Genomic DNA, 20928 nt, shown 5'->3' with positions numbered 1-20928 from the left:
AGATGCCCATGATTACTCTGCAATAAACTATGCTAATGCAAAGTTAAGTGTCTTGTGTAGACACACCCTCTGCCAGGCCATTACATCCATTGTATGGGACAATTACTTCAATAATCCCTTCTCTAGTCTCTTCAACTCTTTCAAGTCATTTAAGATGCTTTTTCTCTCTCTTTAATAATAATACAGTGCCTCATTTTACTACATAAGAACACATTTCTGATATAAATCACAATTTCCTTTCTGCTGTAAGATTTTTCTTCTTCAAAATTTCAGGCTGGTGGAAATTCATGGGCCAACTGAGCTGGAGACCAAAAGCCTCTCTCGGTTCTCAGAGAGCTATGAAAGCACAGGGATGACAGTGCAAGCCTCCCTTCATTATATGGCAGGGGTTTCATCTTTGTTGTGAACAGAATTATTAAGGGTAAGAATGCAGTTCTGTCTCTCTTTAGCTATTATCTTTGGCTTTTCCACTGAGGCTGTGCACCAGGGGCCATCTCAGGGCCAGTCACAATGTCAGTCCACCCACATGACTTGTCTGCCACACCTTCATTTTAACTGAATGGTTGTTACTAGGTGAAAGACTGCCCATTTAAAGCCCCAATACCTAGGGCATAATACATGGCTCTGACCTTCCCATTACCATATCCCATATGCTCTTGAAAAATTCCATGGAGGGAGATTTCACAATTTCTTTAGGTAGCCTGTTCCAATGCACAGATCTGAAAACCTGGTCCTTCTTCCTCTGAAATCTTTCCTCCTTGAATTTTCCTAGTTACTGCATTTCACTTACATTTCATAGACTTTTCTAAGACTGAGGCTCATGCTGAACTTCAAAGCACTGATGGAGTAGCACTGAGACAATGGTTTCCACTCAATCTCCAAACAAAATTTCCCTGATGAGGCTTGAAGCTATTGTTCTGAGACCTGTCCCTTAAAACCACAGAAAAAAGCACATCTCCATCCTCTCTGTAATTGCCCTTCAGGTATTTCAAGATTGTTATCAAATTCCCACCCCCCCCATCTTCTCTCCTCCAGACTAAACACTAGCCCTTTCAGCATTTCTTCAAAAGTCTTGCTTCTCAGTCCCTAAACATTTTGTTGCTCTGTGCTGGACTCCTTCCAAACTGTCCACATCCTTCTTGAAGTGCGGAGCCCAAAACTGGACACAGTTCTTCTGGTAAGGTCTCAGCAGTGCTGAATAGAGCAGAAGAATTACTTCCCATGATCTGCAAGTGACACTCCCATTAATACAAGCAAATACCTGATTGCTTTGGGTTCTGTTTTGGTTTTTTTGTTTGGTTTGGTTTTTTTGCAACACGAGCACACTACTGGCTTGGATTTAGCTTATGGTCTACGGTAACTCCCAGGTCCTTCTCTGCGGTACTGCAGCCTAGCCAGTCATACCCCAGTCTGTATTTGTACATTCCATACCCATTACATGACTTTGCACTTGGCCTTGTTGAATCTCATATGCTTGACTGCAGAATTTCTCCCAGTCTATCCAAGTCATTCCAGATCCTAATCCTACCCTCTGGCATGTCTACAACTCCACCCAACTTGGTGTCATTCACATATTTGCTAAGCATGCAAATCATGACTAAAGATATGGAATAGTACCGGATTCGAGACAGAATCTTGGGGAACCCACTTGATATGTCTTCCCAACTAGACATTGAGCCATTGATGGCTACTCCTGAGTAAAATGAACCAACCATTTATGTATCCACCCTACATGACTTCCATCTAGTCTGTATTTCTTTAGTTTGTTAATGAGAATGCCATGGGAGACCATGTCAAAAGTCTTGCTAAGTCAAGGTATATGTCCCAGGGGTATTAGCACAGGGGTGATACAAACACAGAGGAGAGATCCCAAAAGCAAAAACTACCTACCTACTTCAGGTCACCAGATTCCAGCAGAACAACAGCAAGGAGAAAAGCCTGCGTGGTTCATCATCTGCGCTCACAGGCAGCAACAGAGTGCGGGGAGAAACACCACTCAGACAGAAGTGGCAAAAGCATCAGGAGTGAAAGCGGCTCCACTGTCCAGGCTCCAGCTGCACCGAACGGTAGGAGGGGAACTGGCCAGGAGAGGAGTAATGGGAGCTCCCACCAGAGACAGAGAAGGGAGCAGCGTTGGGGGACACGGCCAGGCACAGGTTCCAGGGCAAGGGGTGAAGGAGGACTGTTAATTCTGATCTCCCTCAGCTGCCCTCTTCTTTCTTTTCGTGTCCCACCTTTTGTTCTCCTTACCTGTATACCACACTGGTTGTCTTTCATTTCATTTTTTTTATTCTTACTTTGAGCCGTTACCTTGACCCATGAGGTCTGGGATCAAAACGAGTCACAAGGGCTGCTCACAGAAATAAGTCGTCAACCAGTGTTGAGCTGGAGGGGAAAATCCGCAGGAGAGACAAACATCCAATGGACTCAAAGTCCAGTAGTAAGAAGAAGATAAGGCCCAACACCAGAGAAAGCATGACAGGAAGAGATCATCAAGTCCAGAGGGCAAGCCGCATTATCATCAGGTGGCCCGTCTAAGGCTGGCATATGGATGGGGTGTAGGGGCGGTCGAGCCCCATGAATATCTGTCAGGAGGGTTGACTGAACTCAAGGGACCTCCAACGGGAGGCCCCACCACTGAGATTACATTCAAAGATGTGGCAGGCAAGTTCTGGGGTACTCCCAGGGATGACTGAGGTCCCTACCAGAGGTTGCATGAAGCCCCGCTGTGTCCCTCACCTAGCACCCACGCCAAGGCAGTGCATGAACAGATTTTCAAAGCAAGATGGGCACAGTATATTACATCCACTGCTCTCTCCCCATCCACACAGATTGTCACCTTATCATAGAAAGAAGTCAGGTTGCTCAGGCATGACTTGCTTTTGGTGAATCCATGCTGGCTGTTTCTGATCACCTTGCTCACTGGATTACCTCATCACCCTAATGACTCTAGGTATTTCACAACAAATTTCTTGAGGACTTGTTCCATGATCTTTCCAGGTATTGAGGTCAGATTGACAATTCTGTAATTCTCTGGATCATCCTTCTTCCTTTTATTTAAAATGCGCACTATATTTGCCTTTTTCCAATCATATGGGCCCTCATCTAACTTTCATGAGTTTTCAAAGAGGATAGGCAATGGCTCTGAAATTACCTCAGCTGATTCCTTCACTATTCTAAGGCAAATCCAATCTGGCCCTACTGACTTAAATGCATCTAGCTTCTCTAAGTAATTCATATCCTATTCTTCTGCTACTCTAGGTTTTTTTTCTGTTTTCTCTATCCTTACTACCAACTGCAGTCACCATCTGGTAGCCACCCCTATTTGTGAAGACTGAAGTGAAAAAAAGGCATTAGATACTTCAGCCATCTCTGCATCTTCTGTAACTAGATTTCCTTCTGCATTTTGTAAGGGACCAATGGTTTCTCTGGTATTCCTCTTACTTTTGGCATACTCGTAGAATCCTTTTTAAAAGTCTTCTATGTCCCTTGCCAGCTGCATCTCATTCTGCAGAGGATTTTGATCTGGTTGGGTTAACAGAGACATGGTGGAATGACACGCACAACTGGAAAGTGAATATTAAGGGCTATAGGCTTTACAGGAGGGATCAGATTGGGAAGAAGGGAGGAGGTGTAGCCCTTTATGTGAAAGAGTAGTACCCCTCCCTGCAGGTCACTATAGACAACAGGGAAGAGTCCCGTGAGACCCCTGGGGTCAGGATGCAAAGGAAATTGGGAGAGGGAAACCTGATAGTGGGAGTTTACTACAGGCCTCCCTCCCAAGAAGAGAAGTGCGACCAGGCATTCTCTAGGGAACTGAGGCAACTAACACTAGAGACATGATTGTCATGGGTGACTTCAACTACCTTGACATCTGTTGGGAGGACCACTCGGCAGCTTCTGATAAGTCAGCCAACTTGTTGGCAACAATAGACACACTGTTTTTGATGCAGGTTGTGGAAGAGCCTACCAGGGGTAAGGCCACTCTGGACCTACTGCTGGCCAAAGGTGATGACATCATAGGTGACCTAAGGATTGCTGATACCCTGGGGGATAGTGATCGTGACCTGGCCAGATTCACCATCCACTGTAAGATTGGGAAACCAGACAGCACAACAAAATTCCTGGACTTCAAAAAGGCAGATTTTGCCAAACTTAAGAAGCTAGTTAGAGAGGCCCTCTGCAATCAGCAACCAGATGACTTGGGAGTTCAGGAACAGTGGTGCTTCATCAGGGAGGGAATTCTCATGGCTCAAAAACAGGCCATCCCCATGCAGGCAAAAAATGGGAAAGGAGCCAACAGACCTACTTGGCTCAACAGGAATATTAGAGAGCTTCTAAAAAAGAAAAAAGCATACGAACAGTGGAAGAAGGCCTTAGCAACCCGAGAAGAATACACTTACATTGCCAGGGCCTGCTGATATGAGATAAGAAAAGCCAAGGCAGGCATGGAATAAAAGACAACAAAAAGTCCTTCTACAGATACATAGAGCGTAAGAAAAAATCAGGCTCCACTGTGGGACCCTTACTAAATGTTCAAGGGCAGCCCACAGTCGATGCCCATGAAAAAGCCAAACTCCTTAATGAATAATTCATGTCAGTATTTCTGAAATCAAACATGGGCTGCTCACCGGATCAGAGGCTTGGGCAGCACAGGAAAGAAAACAAACTATGCAAAAATCAGTCCTGAACACCTGGATGTCCTCATGTCTGCAAGGCCTGACAACTTACACCCCAAAGTCCTGAAAGAACTGGCTGAGCTAATAGCAGCACCACTGGCCAAGTTGTTTGAAGAGTTGTGGAACTTGGGAGTGGTCCTGGATGACTGGAAGAGGGCCAATGTTGTGCCCATTTTCACAAAAAGGGAGAGAGGTGACCCTACAAACTACATGCCAGTCAGTCTGACCTCAGTCCTGGGTAAATTTTTTGAAAAACTTATTAAGGAGGCCGTCATTTGAAAACTGGAAATGAACGGGGTGTTAAGAACCAATCAGCACAGTTTTGTTGAGGGTAGATTGTGCTTGACAAATCTTGTGTCCCTCTATGACCAGATAACTAGCCATCTGGATGAGGGACATGTGGTGGATATGACCTACTTAGACTTCAGTAAAGTCTTTGATTTGGTTTCCCACAGGATTCTATCAAACAAACTCAAGGAGGCTGGACTTGACCACTCCTCAGTGAGGTGGGTAGACAATTGGCTTAGAGGCTGCTCCCAGAGGGTGGTAATTGATGGGCTGGCCTGATCCTGGAAGGCTGTCTCCAGTGGTGTCCCTGAGGGATCTGTGCTCTTTAATATATTCATCAATGATCTGGATGAGGGGGTGGAAAACTCAGTTATTAAGTTCTTGAATGATACTAAGCTGTGGGGAAATGTGGGCACACTGGAAGATAGGGGCAGGATCCAGGAAGATCTTGAAAGGCTGGACTCTTGGGCAAAGCAGAATTGGATAAGTGCAGAGTCTTTCACCTGGGTAGGAAGAACCCTCACCACAACTACATGATGGGTGGTGGCCCGCTGGCTGGCACAGAATCTGAGCGAGAGCTAGGGATTATGATTGACTGGAAGATGAATATGAGACAGCAGTGCAATGAGGTCACTAGGAAAGCAAAGAGAGCTCTGGAGTGCATTAGCCGATATGTGTCCAGTAGATCCAGGGAGTGCTCCTCCCTCTCTATTTGGCACTGGTGAGGCCTCAGCTAGAGTACCGTGTCCAGTTCTGGGCCCTGCACTTCAAAAGGGAGAGGGTAGAAAGAAGAGCCACCCTCATGGCCAAGGGAATGGAGGATAAGCCCTACAAGGAGAGACTCAGGGAATTGGACCTGTTCAACCTGAGTAAGAGAAGGCTGAGTGGTGACCTGATGGCTGCCTACAAGTATATCAGGGGAGAACACGAAGTTCTGGGGGAACAACTCTTCAGGAGGGCACCTCAAGGGAGGACAAGGACAAATAGCTTATAGAGGGCAAATTCAGGCTAGACATAAGGAAGAACTTTTTCTCCATAAGGGTTGCTAGAATCTGGAACACACTCCCACCGGAGGTGGTACAGTCACCATCATTGGAGGTGTTCAAGAAGAGGCTGGACAGGCACCTTGCTGAGCTTGTCTAAGCCCAATAACTTCTTGCCCACAGCAGAGGACCTGACTTGATGATCCTACAAGTCCACTCTGGTTCTACAATTCCATGATTCTATCTCAAATTGTGCCCTGGCCTTCCTAATTTTCTCCCTGCATGCCCATGCAATGCTCTTAGACTTTTCCCTACTATATGACCAAGTTTCCATTTTTTATAGGATTCCTTTTTCAGTTTCAACTCATTGAACAAATTGCTGTCTAGCATTAGGCCTGTGCGAATAGGGAAATATTTGATTCGGATTTGGATTCGGCCGATTCGGAGGGCAGTGATTCAATTCAGTGATTTGAATCATTGTCCCCATTCAATTTGGCTGAATCAGAATTGGAGATTTGGCGCTGATTCGGAGATTCAGATCATCCATGGAGAGGCAGGCATAGCCAGGCGGCTGCAGGTTCTCCCACAGCTCCTCTGGCTGTGCCTGCATCTCCTTGGGCCAGGGAGCCATGGGAGAAGTCCCCATGGCTGCCCTGCCTGACCCCAGCCCCTGCTTGGCCCCAGCCTCCTGGCATTTTATTAAAAAAAAAGAAAAGAAAAACTGGGTGCAGCAGCAGGGATCAGCCTCTGAGAGCTCATGGCAGAGCGCCCTCAGTACAGTGTGGATCAGCGGGAAGCAATGGGGATCACCCCCATGGCACAGGTGCAGCATGGTTTGGCAAGATGCTGCACACTGTCTGGGAGCTGGGGCTGACTGCTGGAGCCGCTGCAGCTCCCAGACAGCGCGCGGTACCTTGCCGAGCCGCACTGCACCTACGCAATGCAACAGCTGCCACATGGGTACCAAGCAGGGAGTGGGGGGCGATCCCTGCTGCCCCCACTGCCCTGCCATGCATGGGGGGGCTCTGCCATGAGCCCTCAGAGGCCCCAATCACACAGTCTATGCCCAGCGGCTGCTTGCCAGCTGACAAGGGCAGTGGGGGACACCTGCATCAGCACTGGGAGCACTGGGATCAGGGGCTCTGTCCTGCTGCCACTTGCCAGTCGGTGCGGAGGGCATGGGATGTAGATGCAGCAGTGCTGTGAGCGGGGACTATGTCCTGCTGCTGCTTGCCCCTTTTGCTTGGAGTGAGCCGCACCCACATCCTGCCCCTCCCTGCCCTGTCTGGGCAAGCAGCAGCAGGGCAGAGTCCCTGCTCCCAGCACTGCCGTGCCTGCATCCCACGCCCCCTTCCTTAAGTAACACCCCCCCCCACTCCACCTGGGCAACTTGTCCCAGCTCCAGCCCCAATCCCTCCCTCCCCCATGCAGTCCTCTGCCCAATCAGCTGATTGACAGGAACCTGGATTTCAATTTGCTGGTGCCAGGGGAGGAGCCCGGGATGATGATCATAGATTCATAGATTATAGAGTTGGAAGGGACCCAATGGATCACCGCGTCCGACCCCCTGCCCCTGGAAAGAGGACTGAGGTCAGACGACCCCAGCCAGGTGACTGTCAAGCCTCCTCTTGAAGACCCAGCTCCAGCCCCAATCCCTCCCTCCCCCATCACACAATCTGCCATGCACATGTGGCATAGCAGGAGGTGCAATTGTTGAGATCAGGGATAGGATTCCATCCTTCTTTTAAATGAATGTCAGTCAGTGTCTTAAGTCTGTTACTAGCATACAGCATTTCTGAAGTGATACCCACCTCCAGCCTTTTGACAAGGCCCTTGAGAGGAGCATATAAGCTTGGGTAGCTACCCAAACCATAAATGTTTTGAACAACTAAATTGAACTTATCATCTATGACATATTGAAAGTCAATGTGTTGACCCCGCTGAGTCCTTCAGAAAATTTTAACCGAATGGTCTGTCTACATATCAGGAGGAGGATATGGTTATAGTACGCCTAACCTAGCTGGCATGTGTAACAACTGCATTAAAGCTATGCTATCATGGGCCTTTTTTCACATGCTATAGCCAGAGAGCAAATTCCTCAAGGACTATGTGAATGTACTCTGCTTGCTTGCATATACTAAACCAGTATCACCATGTCTTCATTTCTATTGTTACTCATGTTAGCTAGTGCAGGTCAACCAGCGTATGCTGCAGTCTCACTTTCCATTCTACCCTGAATTGGTGACAGTGATTAACATTCCACGTATGTCTCTGGACTAGTCTGTTCCATGCCATTATTAATAACAGTGGGTGATTCTCCAAAAGTTTGGTCTGGATAAAAAGGTTCTCTCACACTTGCATAACACTGAATGAATCCCTAAACTTTATACATCTTTTATGAATTAGCATCATCTTCTTGTAGGAAGACTGAAGATATATTTTGATTGTATATTTAAATTAAATTGTAAAAAAGGTAGGAAGCCCCCCAAAAATCCACAAATATTTTTAACTAAATCCTTATATGCAGGGAGGGATGGCAACTAGGGAAGAAGGTGTATATTAAAATAGCAGCCTCCACTTTGCTTTAATTTATATCAGCTCATAACTTCCTTTTGCTCCTCAGCTTGGAAGCATTTTGAGTATCATGTGCCTAATTAGGATAAAACCTAAAGTACATACTCTTCTGAGTTTGGTCCTAAGCTGCCTACTGTTTTGTAGTATCACTAAAAAGACACACCACCTGTAGGCCTTTTAGCCTAATCCTAGGAGTAGCTGAATACTTACGTGACTCATTGACTTAAACAACAGTTTGACAACTTTGTCCAAAATATGAATTTTTTTAACAGAATTTGTCATCCGAGAAACACCAGATACATCAGCAGCCAAACTAAAATCTCCTCTAAAGCATCAGTGCTTCTTACTGAATGCCAGCATTATACAAAAACCAATATACAGCTACTTGCCAAATGCCTAAAAAGAAACAGAGTTGTCCTATCTTGGAGACTGGAGTAATTTATTCCTAAGCAACTTGTTGGTGGCTTGGGGGAAAATATCCAGACTGTGTCCTGCAATTTAATTCCTCATCCACCCAAGCTTTTCCTTTCATCTCTACTCAGATTTACTGCAGGATTGTGTAAAACTTTAAAAAAGTCAGTAATTAAGTCTGCAGAGACTCAGCTGGCATATTGTTATTTGGTCTCTCTTCAATTGATTCCATCCTAATTCCATATGTATCAAGAACAGCTAATCCATGCTTTAAGCCCAGCCTGTTTTATTTCAGAAGCAACTATAATCAATGTAGATAACATGGAGACAGTAACAAGTCCTGGACTGACAGAGCCTGCCCATGTATCTAATTTCTGAAAGATTATAAGGGAACTTGGTTTGTGCCATGTAGTTCAAGCAACATACTCCTATGTCCCCTGTGATACTAGCAATGAGTGGGCTCTTCCAGAGTGAGATTTTTTGTTCTGTGTTTGTACAGCTCCTAGCATAATGTTACCCCAGCCCCCTTTCAGATATCTTAGAGGAAAGAAAGGTTAAACAATAACAGTAATATCTTAGTACTCATTACACAATGCTGGGCCATGGTCACTCTACTCTGAAAAAGCAGGATTATCTAAATGTTTAGCTCCGTTCTTCTAAAGGTTATCACTACAAAATTTTACTTAGGTTTACAGGGAGTTTGCTCTCATCCTGAAGTCCTGCCACTGCAACTAAAACACAGTAGTTTTGCTACCATCCAATTAGTTGCATTTCAAGGTATAAATATACCTGCATGAAACACTAGGGGAGATATATCCCTCTTATAATGAACCTTAGTCATGATAGGCAGAGAACTAAGTTTCACAGTACTCAGAAAATAATAAATGAATAACAGCACCCTAAAATATTGACTTCTATGGCTGGGTAAAAGTCATTCACACATGATATCATACCCAGCCAGATAGACTGTCTTGTTACTGATCAGTTCAAAGATACTCCAGAGAAAACATAGCTATATGAATTACCTGTTGTTGGTCTATCCCATCTCAGGATGCCAGGTGTTTTTGTTCTACCAGGTCCTGGTGTAGTTCTGCTTAAAGCTTAAACAAAAAACAACTAATGGTTAACACAGTGTTCAGTTAAAAAAAAAAAGATAGCCAAAGCCAATTGAGTTCCCTGTTATCAGAAATGAAGTTACACAGCTACTGTAGCTTATACTTTTTTTTTTTGGCTTTAATTTTGCTTGACTGATGTTGGTTGATTCAGTGGTGCAATAATGGTCATATCATAAAGTCAAATGGAAAAATGTCTCTTTTGAACAAAAGATGTCATTATTGACAGACCTTCAGATCAAGTCTGACATTGAGGAAAGCACCAAAGTAGAAAAAAGGAGGTGGGGAAAATGCAACCTCCCACTACTTCCTCCCATCAAGCTAAAGAATGCTGGATGTGGAAGTGGGAAGCATCCTCCAGGGAATAGTAATAAGAGGAGCTGGTATAGATGGACCACTTGGTGTGGGTCATCTTTAATGTCCAGTTCTGTGTTCATCTACTTCTCTCTACAAACGGACTTAAGCTAGTGATTACAATCCTTCATTCATATAGCACATGGCAGGAACTAGCACAATTAGCAACAATTTCTTTAGCCTGTATCTGATTTGTCTTACATTAGCACATGAGGTCCATTTCTAGCCAGGTATATAAGAGTAGCATTAACATGTTTCTGGTCAATTAAAGTTGTCAGTTATCCCATCAAAAACATTTTCCCCCTGACTTTATTCAAGTCTTTATTTAAAAAAGGTAAACCAACAGGATTTTTTCAGTGATGGTTATTTTTATTCACAAATAAAGCTGCTGAATCTATCCAGTTCCAGACTTTGATGGCAAAATATGAACACCCTTACTAAGACATTCACTGAACAAAAGTCTAAATAACTGCAAAATTCTGGAGCAAGCTAAAAACTGAAATTCTGAGGTAAACAACTGAAAAAAAATCTTCCAAACCTTAGATTTATAAGATTCATACATTTAATATCAACACTGGGCAGAAAAAAAAAATCTGTTTAAGGATGCGGATAGATGTGCAGCTCCCTGCTGTAACTCATGGTGGTTTGTAGGAAGTGCCATGAGTTACAGCTTTCCTCCTGACCCAACAGATGTTTGCTGTTGTGTCTGGGGGTTGGGGGAATCCAGCTTCAGACTGGAGCGGCTACATGTCTGCAGCCGCTCTCCTCTAGCCCCACTCCTCATGCCCTAGCTTTGGGACTGTCTTCAGAATGGGAGGGCCAGGAGGGAGGGGAGGGAGTTCCATCTGGGGTTACGGGGGAGGCTCCAATCCACCCACTTCACCCTCCAGCACTGGCTGGGCAAATCCCAGACAGAACTCACACCCCTCCCTTCTCCCCCTCCCGTTCTGTAGACAGCACTGGGGGTGGGGCTGCACTGTATCACCCGAGCTCTGCTCCTGGTGTGTACTGACAGATGTTAATGAAGCTGCACTCCTCTTTGGCCTCATGGAATAATGGCTCAGATTGTCATGTGATCAGTCACTTTTAAAGCACTCTGCAGCTTTGTCCTTCTGTAAGGGCCTGACTGTAAAGTGCTTTCAAGGGGCCAGTCATGCAACAAATATAACTTCTGTCTGTGCCCTAAATTATTCATTTACCTATAGAAGCCTTGATCATGAGGTTTATTGGAAGATGTTGCAGAAATTTCTATGGCTCATATTGTGCCACCAGTTCCTTAGCAAAATGCCTGGTGTATTTCAATGAGGAATCCTGCTTCAAAATCAGTGTCATGAAATGACTTGTTGAATACAAGGCACTGCTGCGTAAAAATACCTAAGTGAGCTCTGAATAGTATAGACTGAGTATTGGAAGCAGTAGAGCTGCATTACTGTAGCAATTCACTTGGGCTATTTAGAACATTCTGACAAAATGGGCAAACCTGTCCAAGCAGAGAGCAATATCAGTGCACAACGGTATCTGAACTAACTCAGATCTCTCTACATGGTACTGAATTGTGTTGGCAAGACAAACCTAATGTGTTATAGAAGTTAATAGTCTGCTGCACAAACTGGTGGTCTGATTTAAAAAATGTACATCCAGCTTATCAAAGACTGGGGGGGCAGAGGAGGGGGTTCATTAATAGAGTTAATTAGGGGGAACAAATAGGCACTTTCTACAGTGTTCTAATTCCTAGATTGTGTCACCGCTTCTAACTGGGAAGTAACTGAACAACTGAGGCTAAGTGCAGACATTTAGGGAGGTTAGGGGGAGGGTAGATTGGGTTTAAAATGGTTACCCAATGTAACTTAGTTCATCCCTGTACAGAAGTTCAAGTGCAGACAGAAGTGCGGCTCCTAGCTCTAATTCAGAACATTTTCTGCAAAGCGTTCTGAGTTACAGCATTACCCCAGGCCAAACAGAAGTTCACTGCTGGTTCCAGGGGGAGGGGAATCTTACTATGGGCTGGGAGCCTGCAGCCAGGTTCCCATAGCAATGGCCACAGCTCTCTGCCAGTGCTCCCTGATTTTAGAATGGGAGGGGGAAAGGCAGCAGAGGGAGTTCATTCTTGGGGCTCTCCAGCCAATGCTGAAGGGCTGGAGGCGGGTGAAATGAGGCTCTTGCCACCTCAGGGATGCTCCAAAACACCCAGCCCACCCTTCAGGGGGGGCTGAAAAACCCCAGACTGAACTCCTTCCAGTCCCTTTTCCCCTCCCATTCTGAAAACAGCGACAGGCTGGGAGCTCCACAGACACAAGTTACACTACATTTTGAAACATCTTTATCTGATACCTAATGCATTGCAGGGGGTCAGATTTTCATGCAATCAGCCTTTTTTAAGCTGTCTGTAGCCATGCACTTGTGTTTGGTCACAGCTATAAACTGCTTTCTGTGGCCAGATTGAATGAAAATTATCACTTCTGTCAGTGCCTTTACAGTGAGACCTGGTCTCAATGATCAGAAATCCAATCTCAACCCATAACTGTACAGAAGTTCTACACACATAGACCAGTCTAAAAATGACAGAACCCAGTCTAAGGTAAATCTTGATTGATATACACTCAAACTTAATTGATCTAGGTTAGACAAGTGCATCAAATTTCTGTACTGTTACTTGCCTAGCCCTGGGACTGGGAAAGCCAGCTGCTGGCCCCAACACCAGGGCTGTGCTTTTCCTACCTTCCCCCCTGACCAGCCACCCGCCATCCTGCAAGCCTGTTCCAGTACCCGTTTTGCCAGCATTTGCCAATGCCAGGAGCCAAGGAAGTAAGTATCAGTCAGGGGAGGGACAGGACAGATAGGGGGGTAGGTTTGCTGGTGGAATTGGGGGGATAAAAATAGCCCCTGGCTTCTCTACGCCTCTCCCTCCCACCCACATGAACCCCCTGATCTGCCAAACTACCCTGGACCCCAGAAACCCCCTGTGGATGCCACCTTCCCCCCTCCCCACCAATCACTCCCACAGACACTGACTGCTTTTGATCCCCCTGATCCCTCCCACGGAAGCCACCTGCACTCCCATTGCTCCTGCAGGTCCCACCTGACCCCCCAGCTCTCCTGCAGATGCTGCCTGCCCCCACAGTCCTTCTTGTGGACCCTGCCTGTCCCTCAGTTTTGTGGATCCCTCTTGCCCCCTGCAACTCCCCACAGATCACCAATCTCCCCCTGAGTCTGCTTTTCCCCCATCCTGACTTACCTTATATCAGGTGGACATTTTTAATGCAATCTGACTTCTCCCTAACTCCCCCAAATGTCTGCATGTAGCCTGAGAGTTCACAACAGGAGAAAATTAGAAACCTGCTTTGTAATGGTTTTTCTGCTTCAAAACAATTTTAAAATAGCAGGGGAAAGGCAGCACCTGTGGACTATTCATTAGAAATTAATAACTCCTTTCAAATGATGCTAACACACACTTTAAAAAATGGTGAAACTTATTGAATAGAAAACTTAAAACAAGTCATTAGTTACCAGGTCTGCTGTGTGGCTTATCAGATGCCTTTGCTCTTCCAGAGGGGAGCTGTACTTTATGTGGTGCTGAAAGAAACCAACTCAAGTTTAATTGCCAGATTTGTGAAGCATAGCAACAATACCAATATAATTTACCACAGAGAAGGTCCTGTGCCATCAATGTATGGAAGCAAAATGGGCATGTGACAGCTAATTTCCAACAGAGGAATAAGGTGGCATAGTGAAAAGAGAGAACTAGTTTCTTTAGCAATCGGATATTCACTGCCATTTGAATTTGATTTGCCATATTCATGCTTAGCTTTAAAGAGAAGATAACTTGTTTTACACCTAGTTACACAACTGTCTATGGAAACAAAGACCTGAAGAAGAAATAAGGCAAGTATCATGCCTGGAAGTTTCTTAATAGCTCTTTCAACTATACAGTTGGTCCAACAAAAGATATTGCCAAAAATCTTGCTTCTCTTATGGATACAAAGTCAGCTCTGCAGTGTTCAGAAATTTGATTAGTGTCTGTAAAAAAACCAAACTAACCCGCAAACAAAGAAAGAATCAGACATTCAGATAAAAGTTTGAAAGAAGTTTTAGCTTTGATGAACAGCCAATGTCTAGAAGCAAAATGAGAGCATTCAAAGCAATGATAGCATGGGCTGGTGAAATGAAATAGCAGCATCAGGTTTAAAAAAAGAGAAGCATTCGCCATTACCCAGGGTTGCCTCTGGCTTGCCAAATGGTTTTGTTATTTTAGGTGAAGAGGTTCCTGTATGAACCACATCGGAAGCTGCAAATTTAAAAATAAGTTTGAAAGAGCCAAGTTAGTGGTCATCATTCTACTCCAGTCTAATGGTCTAAAAGAAGCCCCCACAATTCTTTGCACCATATAGTTTGCCTTTAGGAAATTAAACTTAGTAGCCATTCTGAACTAGAAATGTCATATTATAATTTTTTAAAGAACTAAAATGAAGAAAGACAACTTCTCCACTGGAAACAGGAAGAATATTTATGCAGACAGAATGTATAGCTCAATTTAAAATATGTCCTGAGAATACAGGTCCAAGGTCTAGTATTCAATATGAAAATGGATGAACATAAACCCATAGAATCATAGAAGAGCAGGGAGCAGGAAAGTCCCACAAGGGACTTCAGGAGACAGATACACCTTCAAAGCAAGTCGAAGTGTATTATTTGAGATTTTGAGCAAAAATGAAACACAGCTGGATGGCAGTTTGCTACTAATAATGTATGGATGCTGAACAGTCTCAAAAGAATGAATTAAGAAAAACAAATCAATTACCAGTTTTCAACAGTGGATTTTCAGGTGTTCGAGCAGTTTTGGGATTGAAGGAAGTCTGAGTTGTTTCATTTGGAACTGAAAGTAAAAATAGTGGAACATAACTGAATGTAAATGTGTTCTTAAAATCAGAGGCTACAAAGTAAGTTCAAGGAGAAGTAGTTTTTTGTTTTAGTACAGTCTAGAAATGAAAAGGTTTAGTGCCAGAAATCTGGCTGAAAATCGTGCTTTGACTGAAGATACAATCTTTGAGACTAGGAGGATAAGACATTTTAATAAGCCAGGCACTAGAAGGCTATAGGGAAAGGATAAAGCCTTGCAATTATAAGCCAGGCTTATGTATGAGATGTTTATTTCTATAAAGGAATAAACAAATGGCTGGAAAATCAGAAGCAGCCTTGTTCTTCATGATCCCTGGAGCATGATCAGAAAGCACATAAAAGGGAGACAGACCATTGTTGATTAAAAAAAGAACATTTCAGTTAACTTGCAAAAGCAGAGGAAAAAAATAATATCCAAAACTGGCAAAAGATTCTCATTACCCAAAGTCACTTTCGACCCATCAACAATGTGAACAAGATGAAGGTTAATTGATCCAAAGGATGTTGTTTTTGGAGCTGGAGGAAATAAAATTGTAGTGTTGGGAAAGAAACAGGTATATAATCAGTAGCAACAGGCACTTACACACATGTGGGGAGCCTGCTCTGACATGCTGGAAATCCAGCGCATCGGAGCAGACTTGATTAACTGTAAATTGGCATGCTCTGGCAGCCTAGTGCATTACGTTTATCTGCGGCGCAGCATATCTCTGCACTGAGAAAGTGGTGGTAATGCACTTTGAAATCAAAACATGTTCAATGTGCTTTAGTTCAAAGTGCCCTGCCACCATTTTCTCAGCGCACAGACTTGCTGCACCACTAACACATGCGATGTGTGGGCACTTTTAAATAGCACGGCTCACCAATTAAAAGCACCCAGCACTACATTGGGAGCAAGTGTAAAAAAGGACACTAGACCACTTATTTGCAACATTAAATCACACAAGCAAAAAACCTGCTAGCTAGAGGGAATTTATATTCGAAATAATTAAAAAAAAATAGCCTTCAAATAAACAATGATTTGCTTACTTGAATATTTTAAATCTACTTGTCAGCTTGCACATTTTCTGTCTCTCAGGACACTGGCAGGAATTTCATTTATCACACGATTAACATGCTAATTATGCATTAAATTGTAACGTGCCACAAGTTCCACCAATTTATATAATATAATGTAATATATATATATATAATAGAGATGGCAAAGCAGTCACAAAAATGTTCTGCATTAAATTATATGTAGACTGTCTTTGTGGAAGTTTTGCATCCTACCTTAATTCCAACATGTAGCACAGAGCCTCCCTCTCTTGTCTCTAGCTCCTCACACCTGTTACACATGCAGCCTGCTACAGGTGTGCCATCTAAAGGTATGTGGAATGGACAGATGGAGATTGGAGAGCCCCCACTATCCTCTCCAGCCCACATCCCAGCAGACATATAGCCAGCAGCACACTCCAGCACACGTGCAATGGGATCCGAGGAATTTTATCCTAGATCCAAACAGCTAAGCATCCTTCCATGCCAGATCATGAATGTGTGGCATAGCAGGACATGTGATTTCGGGGATCTAGAATAAAATTCCTCAGATCCCACATCTGTTTCTGTCTTTCTGTGTCTTTCTCCCTCTCACACCTATTTGTTTTTAACAAAGCTAGCACTAACACATACTGTTATTTGCATGACCATGGATAGCTCTAAGTCAACTAATTCTTCTGAAGACACACAGTGTATCTACACATGCTTTAGATCCGGGAGCAGTTTACTCATGAGTAAACTACTCGCAAGTAAACATTCCCCGACAGGTGCCCACACATGCAGGGAAGTGGGAGCAGATTTGCTGCTAAAGGCAGCAAACTGCTCCTGCTTCTTGGGGCCCTGCAGTGGGCCCCTGCTACCACCAGGGGAAGCTCTAGGCTCTCCCTGGGTGCTAGGCCAGGGACTGGAAGAGAGCACCAGGACTGGAACATTGTACCCTGCCCCCAAAGGGCTGACTGCTGCTGGGACGGGGACAATGTCCCCCTGCCCCATCAGCAGAGAGCTCCTGGCTCCAGGTGCCCAATTGAGGGTGGGGGACTTGGAAAGAGCTGTAGGGGAGGGGCAGGTCTCAGCACCCTGCCCCAATCCACCAATGGGGCATCTAGCAGTTAGCTCTCTGCTAGCTACCCCACCAGTGGATCAGGGCAGGTGGCTAGGACCTACCCCCTCCCCTGCAGCTCTTTTCAAGCCCTGTGCCTTATGATTGGGGCACAGGGCTAGAACCTGCCCCTGACTGGGGCAGTTCTCAGCTCCTGCTCCGTGATTTCGCGAGGGGTGGGGGGAGAGGGGGCATTGCTTGGGATCTTGTTCCCTGCTCAGCTCTGTGATTGGAGCTGGGCAGGGAATAGGCTGGAGAGCCTGTTCCCCACCCAGCTCTGTGAACATGAAGCTGAGTGGGGAACAGGCTCCCCAGTCTCCACCAGTAGGGAGCTCCTAGCACCAGTTTTGTAGTTATGGGACCAGAGCTGGGAGCTCCTCATCTCCCAGTGCCAGCTTTGTGGTCATGGAGCTGGAACTGGGAGATAAGGATATTCCAGCCCAAGTGACTGTGGAGTTTGGGCTGGGAGATAAGGCTTTCCTAGCCCACCCACTCCCTGATCACAATGGTGAAGCACAGACAGAGATAAGGATCTCCTAGCCCCTGCTCCTTGATTGTGATCTCAGACCAGGAAGCTTGGTGCTCCTTACTGCTGGGGAAATTTCCTGCCCCCTGGTGTCTGGCTGACTGGGAGCAGGGTGCTGCTGGGATCCAGAGTTGGCAGCTTCAGGGGCTGAGAGTCCTCAGCAGTTGTAGGATTCACAGCCTTGGCTAGGCAGGTGCACTTCTGCAGTTGGGGGTCTGGTCAGTAGGGGTGTGTGAAATGGGCCGTATTCAATTCAGATTTGGCCTGAACTGGGGACAGTGATTCAGTTCATTGATTCAGATCACTGTCCCCAATTTTATTCGGCCAAATCCGAATCTGAAGATTTGATGCTGATTTGGAGAATCAGCGGTTCAGCCATAGACACAGTGTTAAATGTTTTATGTACATACCTCAAGGTATCAGGTGTGGCTCATGAATGCTGCAATGCTGGGATGGATTAAGCGTCCCACAGGAGCATGGGGGAGCCCCCTGCATGCTTGGCGACGAACCCACAAGTGGACTGGAAGTACTTCCGATCCACTTCCAGGTCTGCTGCCAAGCATGCTGGGGGCCCCCCCTCCCACCCCTCCTGCTTGGCAATCAGCCATGGGGGGACCCCGAGTGCCCCCCAAACCCAAGAGGCACCAGTCACCAAGCTGGGGCAGGGGTGAAGGGGGCTCCCTGGCGGACCCAGAAGCGCTTCTGGTCCACTTCTGGGTCTGCTGCCGAGAGCACTGGAGAGTCCCCCACGCTCCTGTGGAATGCTTCATCTGCCCCACCATCACAGCATTCACGAGCCACCTGGTACCTTGAGGTAGGTAGAAAAAACATTTAAAGCCGTGTCTATATCTGAATTGTCGTATCTTTCTGAATCTCTCCAAATCGATTCAGAGGGTTCAGATTCAATTCAGAGAGATTAAAGGGTCTCCTGATTCAATTTGGATTTGGAGATTCAGCCACCAAATCAGGCCAAATCTCTGCTGAATCGAATCAGGGATCGAAGCTTCATACAGTTCTACTTCTCAGTTGATGGGTCTCCCAGACACAGGGGAGACCCTGCTAAACATGCAAATTAAAGCTCAATAGCAACCAGCTATAAAGTTAGTACATATTTTCAAGGTCTCACTTATAGCTGGTTGGAGTGTTTTATGGTGTGATAGGTACTTCACAAGTGTAGCTGGTCCCAAGCTAATTGCGCAATTTACCAGTTAATTGTGCGATATCTGTAATGTGTAGAGGGCCTGGTTTTCAGGTTACTTGATAAAGTAAAGGAAGTTGTACTTATTCATGGTACCCTTCCATGCAATACATACCACAAGTAAAAATTGAGATAGTACAGTGATGGATACTGTAAGAATGTGTAAATTGTGATGGATACTGTAGGAATGTGTAAAGACATACAAGTAACTCAAAGGATAAAAAATGATCAGTGGATATTGTCATAAATTGAACATAACTGTTGATAAATGGGAGGCATACATCATTCCACAGGAATTCGCTGTTTTCTTTTACTAAAATTCACCATCATATGCTCACTTGAATAGAATGATATTAAAGGTACTGTATCTGTCATACTATGAAAGCACCGAACCCTGATAGGATATGTAACTAAGGTAATTGCACAACATTTTTAAAGATAGCAAGCCACCATCCTAAATTTCAGAAATAATGCAATTACCAGCTTTAGTCTGTGGTCCTTCTGGCCTGAGAGATGTTTTGGGTTTCGAAGGAATGAGCCGTGTTTCTTTTGGAGCTGAAAGAAAGGCGCATGATTATTATTATATTCTTTAGGAATCAGTCCAATGCCATGTTAAGCCCCACAGAAAGCACATGCCTCAAAAGCCTGCAATAAAGACAATAACAATTCCATGGATCTTAGAAGCTGCAGTAAGATGACTGATAAAAAAAAGCCAAAAGAATTAGAGTGTTGTGCTGCAGGATGAACTGATACAGTGAACAAAGTGACTACAAATTCTGATATTGTGAGAAAATGGAGACCACTCAGTTTTGTCGAGAGTTAGAAACAACAGACTTCCAAGCAGGCTTGATAACTGTAGAGAGACCATTTGTAAAACTCAGCTACAGGTCTTCTACATCAAAGGGCATGCACATAACTAGAAGCAGAATGAAGGATAACACAAAATAACTTTCTAGGGCATATTTTCTAGAAAGTTTTCTTTGTTGAAAAGGGAAAAATGCTAATATATTACATTCACCAAGGAAACTTTTTACCCATTGTTGCCTTTGACTGTTCAGGGGTGGTAGAAGGTTTTGTTATAAGTGGTTGTAAGGTTGTTTGATGTATTGCTGTTTAGGGAAAAATGTGAAGAATCTTAGATGCTAAAATAAAATACATGGTGAACTTAGGTTACACAGACTAGAACAAAAGGCTTCAATGGCAATAAGTAATGTGTATTACTTATGAAACATTCAAACAACAGTTTTACCATAAGCCCCATACCAAAGCAAACACTATACAAACTGCACTGTTGATAGAAACAAATTAACTAAGATTATTTTATAGTCACACTCTACCAGCAGTGGTCAGAAGATCAAATGAAAAGTCCATTTGTTTTTTATTTTAATAGTATCAATTTCTAACTCTCATATCAAACTTTCATCTGATGGATCTCAGAGAAAGTCAGTGTAATTTTACAGATGGAAAAACTGACACACAAAGAAGGGAAGTAGCTAGAAAATAATCAGAAAAGGCTTCCTGTATTTAGCCATCTAAACTTTTTTTTAAACCAAAGACTTTTAGTATTGAAACAATGATGGTTCATCACATGATTTTTGGAACTCCTTGGGAGCACCATATATATAGTGCATATATATAGTGATATGGGGTTCCATCTCTCCTGAACGGGGCGATATTTTCTTATGGAAAGAGGTGCTTTTGTTGATTGTTTGTCCCAGTGCAATGCATCTGACCGAAGTGGCACAGCAATAACTAAAGTAAAGAGAGTGCAGAGAA

At 44.5% G+C, this 20928-nt stretch overlaps 1 protein-coding gene across 13 annotated transcripts in view; it reads right to left on the bottom strand.

The window, feature by feature from the left end:
• The window catches only part of ABI3BP (ABI family member 3 binding protein), a 295005-nt gene that overhangs the window by 76430 nt on the left and 197647 nt on the right, over positions 1-20928 (bottom strand). For 11 of the 13 annotated variants that reach the window (XM_059720568.1, XM_059720572.1, XM_059720577.1 and 8 more), the window contains 6 exons: positions 19633-19707; positions 15739-15813; positions 15200-15274; positions 14612-14686; positions 13909-13974; positions 9961-10035 (listed from right to left, as the gene is read on the bottom strand). In XM_059720568.1, the coding sequence (XP_059576551.1) occupies positions 9961-10035; positions 13909-13974; positions 14612-14686; positions 15200-15274; positions 15739-15813; positions 19633-19707 (441 nt within the window). The remainder of the gene's footprint in view (positions 1-9960; positions 10036-13908; positions 13975-14611; positions 14687-15199; positions 15275-15738; positions 15814-19632; positions 19708-20928) is intronic. The other 2 variants (XM_059720574.1, XM_059720579.1) reach the window with 2 other exon arrangements.

This window comes from Alligator mississippiensis, chromosome 1 (genome assembly GCF_030867095.1).
Source record: "Alligator mississippiensis isolate rAllMis1 chromosome 1, rAllMis1, whole genome shotgun sequence".
NCBI classification, from domain to species: Eukaryota; Metazoa; Chordata; order Crocodylia; family Alligatoridae; genus Alligator; species Alligator mississippiensis.
This window is presented reverse-complemented; position numbering and strand designations above follow the sequence as displayed.